Consider the following 16,366-nt stretch of genomic DNA (forward strand, 5'->3'; position numbering starts at 1 on the left):
CATAACATGGGCAATAGAGCCAATATTTAGTAATAACCATAAATGGAAAGTAAAATTAAAATTGTATAAAAGATGAAAAAAATTTAAATAAAAACCTTATTTACCTTTAAAAATTGCAATGTAAAAGCTTAGAGATTTCATTACACGTTTTGTATTTAGGACTGGGACACCAACAATGACATCTAGCAAGTAAGTCTATTGATTTATACACTTTGAAGAAAACACTGTGTTCAAACATTAAGCATTAGCTCTGTGAGACAATAAATGTGTGAAACTATAAACTGGTGAAACACAGTTTTTGGGAGAAAAAACATGTATCAACACAGAGGCATCATAAAAAACAGCACTTCAGTTTGTTGTGAAAAATGAATAGCATTGGGTGACAAGAGGATCAGCATCATCAGAGGCACCAAACTGGTTTAAATAAGAGTACAAACAGGAAAAGATAAGGTTAAAAATCAAACTACAGATTTGACTTCATTCTATGAGCACCTAGGAGTTACTGAGCACCGTTATCCTCTGCTTTGGCGTCTTCAGGCAGACAACGACAGAGGGTTGTAACAGGTGGTACAGGAGAGACTGGAGAGAAGGCGGTTACGAGCGGTGCAACTGTTTAAGAAACAGGGAGTCAGGGCCTGAAAATAGTCACGAGGCAGAGGGAATAAGCAGAAGTGGCAGACAGAATCAACAGACTCTGACTCAGATATGGGGAAAGGCGGCTATGATTCCAGACCTAGAGAACTTGAAGACAGCCCTATACTATACTTAGTTGAGACGATGAAGAGGGGATACAATGAGAAAAAGCAGCATAACTTCTGCCTTTTTCCTGTTAAAAGGCAGGTAGGCTGAATCTTAATCACAAGGAAACACCAGATGAACCTGAATTGAGGGATATTCTGTATCATAACTGGCCTGTAATTGTTAAAAGTGTCAATGTCATGGAAGTTCAAGAAAGACTGAGGAACTGTGGCTGAAGAAGACAAGAGAGACGAGAAAGCTCAGTGCAACAGGTGACCCTGGCCCCCACTCCACACCCTCGGGACACGGCCTGAGGAACAGACAACAGCAGCGTGCTACTCTTACTGACTGAGACTAAGCGACAGACAGCATGTTCACATTAGTTAATTAAATAATATTCATGTATTAGTGCAAGCTTCTTGCTTTGACCGGCTGTATTATGGTCACGTAGGAAAACGCCTTTGTAGGAAGTACACACTAAAGCACATGGGATGATGGAGCATAAGATCAGCCATGATTCAGGAAAAAAAGTATTTTTGTGTGCTGTACTTCCAATTTTTATGTAAGTCTGTGACTGTTCTACAGATAAGAAAAAGATTTCAAAACATCGTGCTAACAGACATTAACGCTGCCATATGACTACAGGTCTACATCATGAAATCTAGGGACAAACATTTTAAACTATTGTGACTTTTTTTTTCATAATTTTTAGCTCTCTTCCCCTGCTCCCAATTCCTTAATACCAACTGGGAAAAGCAAGAACACCAAGGAAGATGAGAATGTTCCTATTTTTCCCTACAATTTCCATTTTTTCCCTAGAAGTTGTAGGAAGTTTCAAAAACAAAACAATATATACATTTAAAAATGAAAGACATAATGAAAGATGATCTTTGTATAGAAACAAGAGACCTGCAAATGAACAGGGTCCATACTGGGCCAAGAAAGAAAATAAATACTTTAGTAGAGATCATGTATGAGCCCCTTAAGTTGCTACATCAGTCTCAAAAGTGAAATCTGCCACAAATTTATGATCATATACAAAACGCTAACAATTCCAGTAAGAGAGTGGCTTAGAGAAGAGATACATAAATTCATGATCTTAAAACACACACACACACACATCTTGTGAATAAAATGTCTTCAGAAAAGTGAATCTGGGTCTCAAAGCAAGGGTGTGGTAATGAAACCAGAACGTGTAGCGGGGAGTACAAGTGGCCCAGGGTGAAAGCAAGCCAACAAACGCTGTGCTAACTGCAGCTTACTCGGAGCCTCTAGTCCTACACTTCTCTGAATTATCTGAAACTGAAAAAGGAGGAAAAAATAAATGAAAAAGGAAATCAAGTTTCTGGTGACTCTTCTCTGTCTTCAGTCCCGTCTACAATGGAATTCTGTTGGCTTAGCATCCTCTTTGGTGAGGGAAAACTTCTAGAGTGGCCCCACAAGAAGGACTGTTCACAGTGAAATAAGTTTACACAACAGAGAAATTAAAGATGTGCAAGTATATAAAACTATTATGTCTTACAAAAAGGAGAAAATATTATGTCAAAAATGAGCTATTTCAAATAATGCTTAATACCTGTATGTCTGATAACAAAGTCAGAAAATTATATTAAGCACACAAAAAGAAAGCCAGCTTCTTATTCCTAATATTCCCTTAAACCAACATTAAATCCAGGACTAAGCACTAAGCTCTGACATTACATTATCTTTGCCCCTCTTATTCCGAAACAGAAATCATATGTGAGGTATTTGGGCTTCCCTGGCGGCTCAGCTGGTAAAGAATCCACCTGCAATGTGGGAGACCTGGGTTTGATCCCTGGGTTGGAAAGATCTCCTGGAGAAAGGGAAAGGCTACCCACTCCAGTATTCTGGCCTGGAGAATTCCATGGACTGTATAGTCCATGGGGTCACACAGAGTCGGACAGGACTAAGTGACTTTCACATTCACATGTGAGATATTTACCATTAAGTAAAGAAAGAGTTCTTTCATTTGCAACATCAATAGTATTATGTAACAGTTTCTTCTGTTCATATATGGGTCACACTTTGCTTCCCTCATTTCCAGTTCACTGCACTACTGAAATTCACTCAAAGAAAAATATCAGTATAGCTCTTAAGCAAATCTGATCTCCAGACAAATTCCTTCAAAAGATAAGCATGGATATATTATAGTCTGTACTTTTCATGAAATCTGAAGGGGCTATAAAATTCCTAACCTCTGGGAAACAGGCCACAAGTCTTTCTGTATTAAGCAGCCCACAGAAAACTGTTCAAGAATTTGAGTTTGGTACTATACAAGGCAAGAGAACCAGTGTGCCTGTGTTTTCATATCAACCTAACACTCCTATAGGATAAGACTCTATCTGTGACCCACCTTGCTCACCCCCCCTCATGCACTCCACCTGTACGACTATGCTTCTGCCACAGTGGCCTCCACGCTCCTGCTGAACACAGAGTCATCTACATCTCAGGGCCTTCTTGCCCTGGATTTTCAGGGCTAAAGTTTCACCTCCTTCAAGGGCTTGATAAAATCTTACCTTCTCAATGGCCACCCTATTTAAAACTGCAAATTGCATCTCCAGAACCCAACATATACTTTCCTCCTTCTTTCCAGAGTACTTACCACTTTTTGGCAACTGTGTAATTTATTTCCCTTATTAGAACCCCAGAAGGCAGGAATCAGGGGGTATTTTATTATTTGATGAATCAGGAGTGCCTAGAAACAGCACCTACCACACACTGTGGGCAAGTATTTGGTGAATGATTAATAAAACTTCCATTTCTCTATGACATGGTAATCTCTGGGATTAATACAACAGCCCACTATCCTCTACATCCCCTGCTGCTGCTGCTAAGTCGCTTCAGTCGTGTCCGACTCTGTGCGACCCCATAGATGGCAGCCCACTAGGCTCTTCTGTCCCTGGGATTCTCCAGGCAAGAATACTGGAGTGGGTTGCAATTTCCTTCTCCAATGCATGAAAGTGAAAAGTGAAAGTGAAGTCGCTCAGTTGTGCCCGACTCTTAGCGACCCCACGGACTGGAGCCTACCAGGCTCCTCCATCCATGGGATTTTCCAGGCAGGAGTACTGGAGTGGGGTGCCATTGCCTTCTCTCTACATCCCCAGTGACCCCCAAGTACACAGCTCATTCAAGTGATCTGCTTGGATGTTCACTGTCTACGGATTCTGATTTACAGAGTGTAATATTAATACGTAGTGAGATACTCAATGTTTGCAGAGTTAATGGGATTCAATGTTCTGAACACATGAGATTAAGTCTCTCTCAAGGCAGGTGACTTCTATTATAAAATCACATCAGGTAATTAATTGCAGATGCCTCTTTTTTAAAGGTTACCTTAAAGCGCAGTGAAAAGGCTACTGCCAGATTCCACCTTTTCTTCTTCAAGGACAATGAAAAGATGCGTTCAACAATGCCATAAAAGTATTACCCTAACCCACTCAAATCTAAAAAAAAAAAAAAAATCAGGCCAAACTTAAATAGGATGAGGTAGCAGCCTGTATAAGAAATGGTATTTTTTACTGGGGCTTCCCTGGTGGCCCAGACAGTTAAGAATCTGCCTGTGATGCAGGAGATCTGAGTTTGATCCCTGGGTCAAGAAGATCCCCTGAAGAAGGGAATGGCTATCCACTCCAGTGGAGAATTCTCTTGCATGGAGAATTCCATGGACAGAGAAACCTGTTGGGCTACAGTCCATGGAGTGGCAAAAAAAAAAAAAAAAAATCTAACTACTTTTGGTTAGAATTTTATTATTCTATATTTTGAGAGAAACAATGTAGCCAACAGAAGTCTGTCATACTAATTAGAAGTTTTAGGGACTAATTTTAAAATATATTATCTAAAAGCTGGTGGTGGCAAGTTTTAAAAATGGCCACAAGTTCTTCAACCTGCCTCCCACTTGAGGTGGAGTCTGGTCCCCTGTGCCCTGCAATCTGGACTGGCCTTGGTGACGCGCTCTTAACAGCAGATCAGAGAACATTGTGGGGTTTCAGCACGTCCTTTGGGAATGCATGCTCTCTGCAGCATCCTATCTGGTCACCAGGCCATAAGGACTCACACCACATGGAGAGGACAGCTCAGCTGAGTCCAACCTTCAAGTCATGCCAGCCCAGGTGATGTGTGAGGGAAGACGTCTCCAGGTGTTCCCAGCCCCCAGCCATCAGTCTTCCAAGTTCAACCCAGACACTGCTGAGCAAAGACAAGCCGTCCCTGACTGAACTCCTGACCCACAGAATCTGTGAGCATAGTTAAGATAGCTGCTGTGTCACACCACTAAGCTTAGAGGGTGGTTACAGAGGCAACAGATAAACTGGAAAACAAGTGCTAACCCGAAGCCTATATCTAATTATCACATTTCATTTTCTCTCTACCAGTAGAGCCTAGACTTCGTCATTTAGCACAGATGAGTCATTTATCCAGAGGTCACACATCACTTGGATCCATGCTCTAGGATCGGGCAAAGACATAATCCAAGGTAACTTTGATAACTGTTAACATTCGTTTTATAGTCATCTAAACCTGTATCAAATAACTAGATAAATAATAGCTATGTATATACATATACCTGTCTGAGCAGAGACACGCATACACTTACATATACGAGCACATATGTATACTCAGGTCAAAGCACACTATTTCCAGCAATACCTTATAAGAAAGAAGATAACACTGTAGTTCTATTAACAGGGAGCTTTTCACAAAGCTACACGCAGTGTTCACAACATTACTGAATTACTTTCTAAATGATCAACACTTCCAAGAGCTAACAACAATGTATGTATCACAGATCAGAAAAAATATTAAGGTGAAATTCTGATTTAAGAAAACAGGCTCAAATCAATGAAAATGAGATGCACTACTTTCTTCCTGTTTCTCAACGCAAGCCAGATCAATCGTATCACAAAATATTACATAGCTGAAGACTGGAGATTATCAAGGCTGATAATGTTTTACAAGAGTAAAACTGATTTTAGAAGCATTAAAAAAGCAACAAGCAAATGTATATCTCATACTCACAATGGAGATTCTTCTCAAAGTGAAAAAACAAAAACCCCAACTGCTCCTCTTTTATTATAATGTTTCTATAGTCAACGCTGCCCTCTAGTGATACAAAATGAAAGTCAAGTATCAGGAAGTGAACACTGTTCACTTGAGGATGTTTTAAGTCAGGGCATCTAGTTTGGACTACAAATCCTACCAAGGACAGAATAAATAGATTCAGGATGACCTTTATTAATTATTGTATGTTAAAGTAGAAAATCATTTAAAAGGCATTAAATAAAGGACACTAATTCATGGAAACAGCAGCTTTTACATACTATGGAAATGAAACATCACTACCCAGTGAATTATTTACACCTTCACATGAAATTATACAATTCAAGACCCCGAAGACTTATCACCTAAGACTTACCGTGAATACGTAGGACAGTGAGATTAAAGCCTCACCGTCTATAGACAAGACAACCATAGCCTGGGGAGTCAGTTGAGCCTGGCTACAGTGAGCCAGGCTAGTTGTCCCGGCACGTGCAGACACAGTGAAAAGTGGCCATAGACACCAAGACCTCACACACCCGTCAGCTCTGCCCAGAAGTATGCCTGTTTCCTCATTTTAGGAAAAAACCTCAAGAAAACAGAGCACGTCTGGCGGCTGAGTACTAACTGAGTCCAGGAAACTTTCCAGGGAAAGCAGGCCTTACCGAGGGTGGTGCCATCCTGCCCCATGATGCACTTCATGGCAGTGATGATCTGCTCTGCCACAGGCGGGGACAGCGACGCAGCGTACACCGCGCTGTGGGAATGCGTCCGCAGGTAGTCGATCAGGGCCTGGGGACGGCACAGAGGCAAGTCATTAGAGGCCGTGGGTAGGTGCACTGGCAACCTCTCTGCCTTCCGCCCAGGTGAAGGAAGCCTCCTCCCTTCAACAGCCCTGACTGGGGACGTCAGTCAGAGACACAAGGCCCACCACCACGGGCAGAGCACACTGTCAGCAACAACTGGGTTAGAAAAGAAGCAAGAGAGTTCCAGAAGAACATCTACCTCTGCTTCACTGACTACGCTAAACCCTCTGACTGTGTGGATCACAACAAAAGGATCCGCATTTGTTGGAATGTGGAAAATTCTTAAAGAGGTGGGACTACCACCTTACCTGCCTCCTGAGAAACCTGTGTGCAGGTCAAGAAGCAACAGCTAGAACTGGACATGGAACAACGGATTGGTTCTAAATTGGGAAAGGAGTACGTCAAGGCTGTATGTTGTCACCCTGCTTATTTAACTTATATGCAGAGTACAGCATGTGAAATGCAGGGCTGGGGGAAGCATAAGCTGGAATCAAGATTGCTGGGAGAAATATCAATACCCTCAGACATGCAGATGACACCACCCTTATGGCAGAAAGTAAAGAACTGAAGAGCCTCTTGATGAAAGTGAAAGAGGAGAGTGAAAAAGTTGGCTTAAAGCTCAACATTCAGAAAACAAGATCATGGCATCTGGTCCCATCATTTCATGGCAAATAGATGGGGAAAAAAATGGAAACAGTGGCAGATTTTATTTTCTTGGGCTCCAAAATCACTGCGGACAGTGACTGCAGCCATGAAATTAACAGGTGCTTGCTCCTTTGAAGAAAAGCTATGGAAAACATAGACAGTATATTAAAAAGCAGAGACATCACTTTGCCAACAAAGCTCAGTATAGTCAAAGCTATGGTTTTTCCAATAGTCATGTGTGGATGTGAGAGTTAGACTACAAAGAGGGCTGACTGCCAAAGAATTGATGCTTTCAAACTGTAGTGCTGGAGAAGACTCTTGAGAGTCCCTTGGATACCGAGGAGATCAAATGAGTCCATCCTAAAGGAAATCAGTCCTGAATATTCATTGGAAGGACTGATGCTGAAGTTGAAGCTTCAATATTTTGGCCACCTAATGCGTACAGACAATTCACTGGAAGAGACCCTGATGCTGGGAAAGACTGAGGGCAGAAGGAAAAGGGGGCAACAGAGGATGAGATGGTTGGATGGCATTACCGACTCAATGAACATGAGTTTGAGCATAAATTCTGGGAGACAGTGAAGGGCAGGGAAGCCTGGCATGCTGCAGACCACGGGGTTGCCAAGTGTTGGACGTGACTGAGCAACTCAACAGCAACATGCAACGCCCTTAGGCTTTGTTCTGTTTGTTATTTTGGCCATCCTGCACAGCTTGTGGGATCTTAGCTCCCCAACCAGGGACCGAACCCACACCCTCAGCAGTGAAAGTGTGGAGTCCTAACCACTGAACCATTGGGGAATTTCCTGTTTTGTTTTTTAAACATGCCACAACATGGAAGGATGAAAAACTAGTTTTAAAAAAGACCTCAATTTAGAGAACATATAATTTAATATTATAAACAGATTTACAATCCTAAATTAAACAAGAAAGTGTTTGGATTGCTTTTAGATATGACTTCCTTCTAAGTATTACAGAAAATATCATCTGCATCTTACCCCATGCCTGCAAAGCCCATCCTTACATTCCTGAGTAAAAGACAGTTCTCTAATGTCAATTTTAAAGACATTAAACATCCTCCAGATACACAGAGATTTATAAAATGATATAAATGTGGCAGAAATTAAACAGAAATTTACTGGTTTTTTCCTAAGATCATTAAAGCTATCTCACTGAATGAAAAAAAACAAAACAAAACAAAACCTTGTCTGCCAGTAAGAAAAATTTCCAATCAATTATATATCCCTATTCTCTGATGCCTTTTAACTTCACTAAGTCTTTAAATAAAATGTGCATACAAAGAAGCTTATGTTTCAGACCCAAACCAGGAAACACAAAATGCAACCAGGAAACAGTGCAGTGTGTTACTTCGAAAATACAAAATACTGTACAAAACCCAATATAAAAAGGTAAATATATTGTATCTTGATGCTCTCCCAGAGTATTATTTTTCTATCTTTTGGTGTAGCAACAAATCTTACCAAAAAGCAATCAATTCTCCAAAGTAAGCCTGAGATAGTCTTTTCCTAATAACAAAAATTTAGGGCAAAAATCCATCGAACCTGACCAAAACCAGTGAAAATGGGGTTTCTCTAAAAGGAATCAATGATGAAGAGAAAGTCCCTGTTTTAAGATTCTCAGGGTCAAATTTTAAAGAGGAATTTAAGTACATTTAGAGTACCGTGCACAAATACTCGACATACAGTGGTTTTTTCCTAACATTGTGTATAGATTTTTTAAATAACTATTTTGTTGATACACAACTCATGTACTATAGTATTCTCTTTTTCACAGTGTGTAATACAGTGTCTTTCAGTATATTCACAGAGCTGTCCAACTTTCATCACAATCTAATTTTAGAACATTTTCTTTACCTCAAAAAGAAACCTCGTATCCGTTAGTAGTCACTTTCCACTTCCCCTATCTCCTTTGCCCCGGCAACCATTAACCTATTTCTGCCTCTATGATTTGCCTATTCTGGATATATCATATAAAAGAAATACTGTAACTGGTGAGCTTTTTTGACTTCTTTAACATAATGCTTTCAAGGTTATTTCCACATTATAGCACGGGCATGTATTATTTGTTAAGCCCTTGCTACAAATGTGAGCCAGGCACACTTATCTCTGTTTTACTGATAAGGAAACTTAAACATTAAGTACTTTGCCCAAGGTCTCACAAAGTTAGGAAAATACTCAAACCCGAACCTAGGGTTCTGTCTCCATGGCTCAACCATTCCCACCATGCTATACTGATTTTCAAATACCCCGGAGTTCATTATGTAGTTTTTGGATTGGCAAAGACAATGCTCTGCAGTACACCAGAGCCAGCAAAGTAATTCTTTCCTTCCTGTCTTGATGCTCACCCAAGACGCATTTGAGTCCAAGAGTAGGGGAAGAAACTGGTCTTCTGTCCCACTGGCTCCCATGATATGCCTGCTGTGTCTGAAATAGCGAGCGCAACTCAGGCTCAACAGAAGACTGTGCGAACGGGCAGCACCCTGTGTGCTCTTTCATACAAGAGGGTATTCTGTCCTCAGACCAGGATGTGCTTTAGAATGAAGCTCCAAAAGGAAGACAACAATGAACAGAACCCGCCTTTGGTTTATCAGAGGCACTGAGAGGGGAGCTGAAGTCTGAAGCCTGCTGGCACCAGGTACCTGATCCACAAACAAATTCAGGATGTCCACATCCAAGTTCGGGACTCTACCTCCTCAAAACTTAAATCTAGTAGCCAGGGCCTTAGTGTACCTTAACTGCTCGATTGTCAGGGCCCGTTTACCTTCTTGCCTCCGATGTATCCTCCAGAAGCACCAAAGCTTTTTGTGAATGTTCCCATCATGATGTCCACATCCTCAGGATCCAGGCCAAAGTAGTCCACCACGCCTCGTCCTGTAGGGCCCAGAGCCCCGATGCTGTGAGCTTCATCTAGATACAAGTACGCCTTGTATTTCTTCTTCAGGGCAATCACTTCAGGAAGGCGAACAATAGACCCCTCCATGCTGGCAAAACAGGGGAAAATACACACACACACGGAGACTTTTTAACTCTCAAAACCAGGAGGTGGCCACTTTATTATTTTAAGTTCATTGCTTTTAAAAATGATCTGACAATGCTGCTTGTGGTTTTAAACTGGCAATGACAGACAATGCCATGGCTAGGCAGATATCCAGAGGAAAGGAGATTGGATCTTTTAAAACAAACACCAGAATACAAGTGACCTTAATTCACCACAGAGGGACAGAGGTCACAGTAGATTCTTCTAAAGTTTGTAATTACAGGCAACATTTGACTTTACACATATTGCATGTGTAATTAAAGTTACACGAAAGAATAAAAAACATTAGGAGGTGGAAGAATAAATACAAGGGCTGCAAACAGGTAAACAATATAAAATGTTTCTTAAAATTAAATGGCATGTAATTTGTTCTGACACATTAGAAAACATATTCTAATTCTTTTCCTTATGTGTAAACTCCCTATACAAACAGTGGAAAAATAATGGACCCAAAAAGAAAGGAGACTTGGAGATGATATATATAGCATGATGAAAAGAATAAAGGCGACCCAGGTATTTTAACAAGTCAGAAACTCTGTCTCCTTAGTTTTCAAAGGGGTCTAGATTAGTGTCCCCTTCAACTTAAAAATTCTATGACTTCATGTGGCAAATCAGACAGAATAAATATAGCAGGATTACCTATATATTCCCTCCACAAGGATTAGAATTTTCTTCCAGGGCCTTCGTGTCCGAGGCTGACCATAAACAATGGCATCTTTCAACAGCTTCTCTAGGCTTTGCATATCTGTAGCACACAAAAAAGAATTTCAGCACAAAGTATCTTCCTCTTTTCTAACTTTATTCCTAAAATGCAAATATACATTTCTTATTCAGGAAGCATGTCTCAGATAGCAAAGGACATTAACATACTTAGAATCGGACAGAACAAAAACGGGGCAAAATGGGTAGGTTACCGATAACTTGAATTAAAATCTCATTTAAAATGTAACAAGTGTTCAAAAACACCAGAAACTCAATTAAATGAGTGTGGTAAAGTTGACTTAGTTGGTTAGCATGTTTATGAAATGACCGATTTTTTTCATGAAATTTCATTTAGCTTTTTTTGTATTTAAACAATCAAATGTATCTTTAATCCTAGTCATCCATTCAGAAGTAAACGCATAAAGAAAGCTGAGTAAGAAAATGAGAATAAACTATTATAAACACATACACCTTCTAAATAGCAAATATGGGAGAAAAACTTCTAAGTGCATATCCCATTTCCTTTCACCTAGGATATATTCAATAAAAGCTTGTTAAGTAGTTTTATCTTGGTAGTGGTTAGAAATAACACCAGTCTGGACAGGCATGAATCTATATGTTAAACAAGCCTGGCCATCAGTAGAGACTGTTCCATGTTTGACTTGACCAGCTGTCTGTCTACAACCAAGTTCTTGGGGCTCTGCTGTTACGGCAATTACCAGGCCTAGGAAACACTTGCGGGTGTACTGCCATTAAGGAGAATAACTTTCCTGTTAAAGATAAACACTTGGAAGACCACTGTTACTACCACTACAGACTTCACACTTAAAATATATGTCCTGAAACAAGGCCCTTGAGAGTTCTCCGCCCAAAAATGTATGCAACATGAAGTTTAGGGTATATTTATCAGGGGTGGGAGACACCCTTGTCATAAATCTGGTTCGTTACTGTTCATCACTGAAGGGAGGGGTTATAAAGTCACACGGATTTGCTCTCTTTATAAAATAATCGGTAGAAAAGAGAAGTAAGGTAATAAGAACACACACTGTAAACACAAATAAAATGGCCAAAAGTTGACTGTTTACACTTTCAGTTATTCATAGCAAAGCAATCTTATCTGCTATCTAACCCAGAAAAAGGAGATGCTCCCACAAAGTAAAAAATCTGATCTGAAGCTGCCCTCTGATCACAGAGAGGGCAATGTGTGGCAATTAGCAGAAGACAAGTAAAAATGGACTCATTGTTTTAGCTTCCTCTGTTTATACAGAGAAAGGAAGAGAAAAATAAAATGTTGATTTAAAATTTTACATGAAAGAAAATACCCGAATTCTTGACCATATTATCTACTTAGGAAACAAAATTCAATACTTTTCTCATAGTATACTCTCCAAATCCCATGTAAATTAGAGATTTAGACAAAAAACATACCACAAAATGACCAGAAGAAAAAGTAAGAGAATAATCTGAGAATGAGAAAGGCCATCACACAAAATCCAAACAAAAGTCGTAAAACAGTAAATGTGACATCAACCTTTCAGCAAGTCCACAGGGCAAGACACTAAAAACAAAGTTAAAAATAAAAAATACTGCAACACAAAGGGCTCTTATAACCAGTAAAAAGAGAAACAGTTTGAAAATCACCAATTTACAAAGAAATACAAAGACAATAACTCTGTATAAAAAGTTGCTCAACACCTAATAAATAAAAATTAATGTTATTGGACTTATTAGATTAGGAAAGCATTTAAATGATACATGTTGGCCTGTAAGTAGAAACAGTCACTGTTTTTGATTTCAGGTGTTGTTGAGTAAAAATCTGTACAGTGCTTGGAGGCAATCTGGAAAAGTATAGCAAATGTCTATCATTTTAACCATGCATTCTAAAGACTGCTGGGAATTTACCCTAAGGCACTAATCAGACTAGTGAGGAAAATATGAATGTAGGTGGAACTGCTTCTAGCAGAGAAACTCAGAAACAGCCTGGATGTTCCAACGGAAGCACGGACTGAATGAGAGCACAGCCTGCCACCTCACTCTGACAGGAGGCAGGCGCATGTACCGCCATAGTTCCCAGTGTGCTTCAAGAAAACAACAAGTCATACAACGGTGCTTCATAAATCCCGCTTACATAAAACAAAATGCTGTATGTGTCATTCTCATTGTAAAGCATTTCAGACAAAGACAGAGATGAAAGGTTATTACCATCCGTAAACCTTCCATCCAGAGGCATACATCTAGTATTTGAGTGTACCTTCTTTCAGACTTTTGTCTGACGTTTGTCTAAAAGACTTCTTCTGTCTTTTAGACCTTTGTGTACACATTTTGGTAAAAGATGATATTAAACAGTTTGGTCATATCTCTTCACTCCACGAGAGCATTTTAACCTGGAAAGCTATGCGTTTTTATTACAATTATTTTAATAATGCACTAAGATATTTCCATTTAGGGAAAGTCTTGGCCTAGTGCCACTTTTCTCTGCTTTTATGGCACCTGTTCATATCTGCATTTCAGTATTTGTCTGTTGTATTCTAACTAGTGGTTTGTCTACAGTCTCTTTAGCAACCAGTCAGAGATCTGGAGATCAGGAAGCCTGCTTTATTTCACTTCAGTACCCACAATATTATGGCAAGACAGGCATCTAGTATAAATGCATACTGAACAAGTGATTTATAAACAAGGAAGATGAAAAAGTTCAAAGTCAGAAAAAGAACAATGTTTTACTTTGTACCGAAAGGCTTCCTTTAGCCTTTATTTTTATTCCAATGAGAACGATAGTAACTTTGATTTATTTTTTTAGATATTTGAAATACAACTTCATTCTGATTCTAAACGCAAAGGAATGCGAATGACAGCAACAAACAAGACTGCACCTCTCAATACTGTCAAGAGCAGGCATGGCGACAAACTCCAAGTTAGGGTCTCTAATCAGTTTTCTAGCAAGCCAGAGGAAGGGCCTTTCGAAGTTGTAGCTACTTTTGGCAGAAATGTCATCATTCTGAAGATTCTTCTTTCGGTGGAAGACAACTGACTTTGCCTTAACCTTTCTGTCCTTAATATCCACTTTGTTGCCACACAACACAACTGGGATGTTCTCACGTGCTCGTAGTACCAGATCTCTATGCCAGTTAGGCACATTCTTGTAAGTAACTCTTGATGTAACGTCAAACATTATAATGGCACACTGAGCTTGTATATAATAGCCATCTCTCAGTCCACCAAATTTCTCCTGACCAGCTGTATCCCATACAGTGAACTTAATCTGTCCTCTGTTGGTATGGAACACCAGAGGATGGACCTCAACACCCAAGGTAGCTACATGCTTCTTCTCAAATTCACCAGTCAGATGACGCTTCACGCATGTCATTTTTCCAGTACCACCATCACCAACCAAAACAAGTTTGAACTGAACTTGGGGTTCTCCTTGGGCAGCCATTGCGATGTTACTTCCAGAAGCGTCTCCGCACCTGTCTAACTCAGATAGTAACTTTTAAAACACAGGACCAGAACTTATATTTTAGGTATTGGTACTTCAGTTTCATTTACAGTTTCAACTGTTAATGTAACTAATTGTTACCACTGCCACTAATCCAAACAATCCTAAATCCTGAAGCCAGAGTAGATTTCACAACAAACTCACTGTTGTGTTTGAAGACTCGAATGGTTGCTCCTGAGAGTCTGGCTCCCAGAACCAGTGAAGCATGGTTCAGTTCATCACTCAGAATCAGGCAACCCTGCAAAATCACCAGGAGAGGAAGATAAGAATCTGAGGGGAAAGGTTTAGTTAGACGAACTACAAAACGCTAAAACCATTAATAATTATATTTTAGTAGGGAAAGTCTGCACAATGGCAAAGGTATCAGTTTGCTCTGAAGTCTTTGTTTATAATACTGATAGTATAAAATATTAGCTTATTATATACTAAATATTACATAAATCATATTGTTATTATTGTTTAGACGCTGTAACTTTTTCCATCCTTTTACTTTTAGCCTGTGTCTTTAATTTAAAAAAAAACTTTTAATCTAACTTGACAATCCGTCTTCTACTTAGAAATACAAACCGTTTATGTTTAATGTGACATCAATATAGTTGTGTTTAAATCTTCTCTCTTGCATATATATATATATGTATGTGTATGTGAGTGCCAAGTCACTTCACTCATGTCTGACTCTTTGTGACCCTATAGACCATAGCCTGCCAGGCTCCTCTGTCCACAGAGATTCCCCAGGCCAGAATACAGGAGTGGGTTGCCATGCCCTCCAGCAGGGAATCTTCCCAACCCAGGGATCAAACCTGAGTCTCTTATGTCTCCTGCATTGGCAGGCAGGTTCTTTACCACTAGTGCCACCTGGGACGCTCAATGTGCGTGCGTGCACACACACACACACACACACACACACACACACACTTTGCCCATATATCTCTGAACAATGTGCATTACAGTAACAACAAGTATTAGGGACCTATATACTTTCATATTTTTCTACTAGAAGAAACAACCTGATTAATAATTTCCAAACTAAACATCTGTTCTCCCATTATTTTAGTCTTTTATGAGATTTTATTTATAAGAATTCCTTTAAAACGAAATGAAGAAACAGTCATCTAAAGGCAATACAGAAAAAAATCATGGGTTCCAGTAAAAAAGCTTCAACTGATGTTAAGTTTCCACGGGATACACTTATACAAAATTCTTCCGGCTTGCCTGAATGTTTTACAAAACAAAAGAAGATATACATGAGGGAGCTTTCCTAAGTGACAGACTAAATCTTACTTTGCTAACAAGAGCAGGAATGTTCATTGAATTTGTTGCAAATCCCATGCCATATGCCATAGCAGCTTCTACTCCCAAGAAATTTGCCACAAGCTTCTCTAGTTCTTCATGCTTGTCCAGGTTTCCTGTGTGAAGAAGTTAATGAAGTCAATGTCACCAAAGTTCAAATTTAAGAGTTACTCATTACTTTAGAAGAAGAAACCACAGCCTGTGTTATAAGCTTTTCAGACTGAAGTCTAGTGAAGGAGTCAGTATCATGAAGAGTCAAGGCTCATAAAGACACAACAGTTGGATAAAATCAGATGCAGCACTTGTGGCGCTTCTGTAAAGAGGGTTGCCAACAATGTCTCCCATTCCTATTCACCCGTGCTGGTTCCAAGTCTATGCCGTGAGAGGCCTGGCAGCACCTGCTTTTATACATTGGAAGTCAGCTGCCATGTAAAATAGTCTAGAAAGCCTTGATAAAGAGAGATCATGTGGACAGGGAAGGGCTCTTAGAGACTAAGGAAGGAAGGGGCAGGGCTCACCATCAGCTGAGGTGCCAGACATGCAAGTGATGCTATCATGGATACGCTATCCTCAGTCATAATACCCC

The 16,366-nt window shown here is 39.9% G+C and overlaps 2 protein-coding genes across 2 annotated transcripts in view; both read right to left on the bottom strand.

The window, feature by feature from the left end:
* SPTLC2 (serine palmitoyltransferase long chain base subunit 2) overlaps nucleotides 1-16,366 on the bottom strand; it is a 100,400-nt gene that overhangs the window by 40,894 nt on the left and 43,140 nt on the right. Inside the window, exons 5-9 of the mRNA XM_061429580.1 lie at nucleotides 15,772-15,896; nucleotides 14,635-14,728; nucleotides 10,935-11,040; nucleotides 10,020-10,239; nucleotides 6,456-6,582 (exon numbers count right to left, since the gene is read on the bottom strand). Coding sequence (XP_061285564.1) covers nucleotides 6,456-6,582; nucleotides 10,020-10,239; nucleotides 10,935-11,040; nucleotides 14,635-14,728; nucleotides 15,772-15,896 — 672 coding nt within the window. The remainder of the gene's footprint in view (nucleotides 1-6,455; nucleotides 6,583-10,019; nucleotides 10,240-10,934; nucleotides 11,041-14,634; nucleotides 14,729-15,771; nucleotides 15,897-16,366) is intronic.
* Nucleotides 13,578-14,628, bottom strand: LOC133255035 (GTP-binding nuclear protein Ran-like). Its single transcript, XM_061429589.1, has one exon. It carries the CDS (start codon nucleotides 14,428-14,430, stop codon nucleotides 13,783-13,785), a length of 648 nt encoding a protein of 215 aa, XP_061285573.1. The 5' UTR covers nucleotides 14,431-14,628; the 3' UTR covers nucleotides 13,578-13,782.

The sequence above is a fragment of the Bos javanicus genome, chromosome 10, assembly GCF_032452875.1.
Source record: "Bos javanicus breed banteng chromosome 10, ARS-OSU_banteng_1.0, whole genome shotgun sequence".
NCBI classification, from domain to species: domain Eukaryota; kingdom Metazoa; phylum Chordata; class Mammalia; order Artiodactyla; family Bovidae; genus Bos; species Bos javanicus.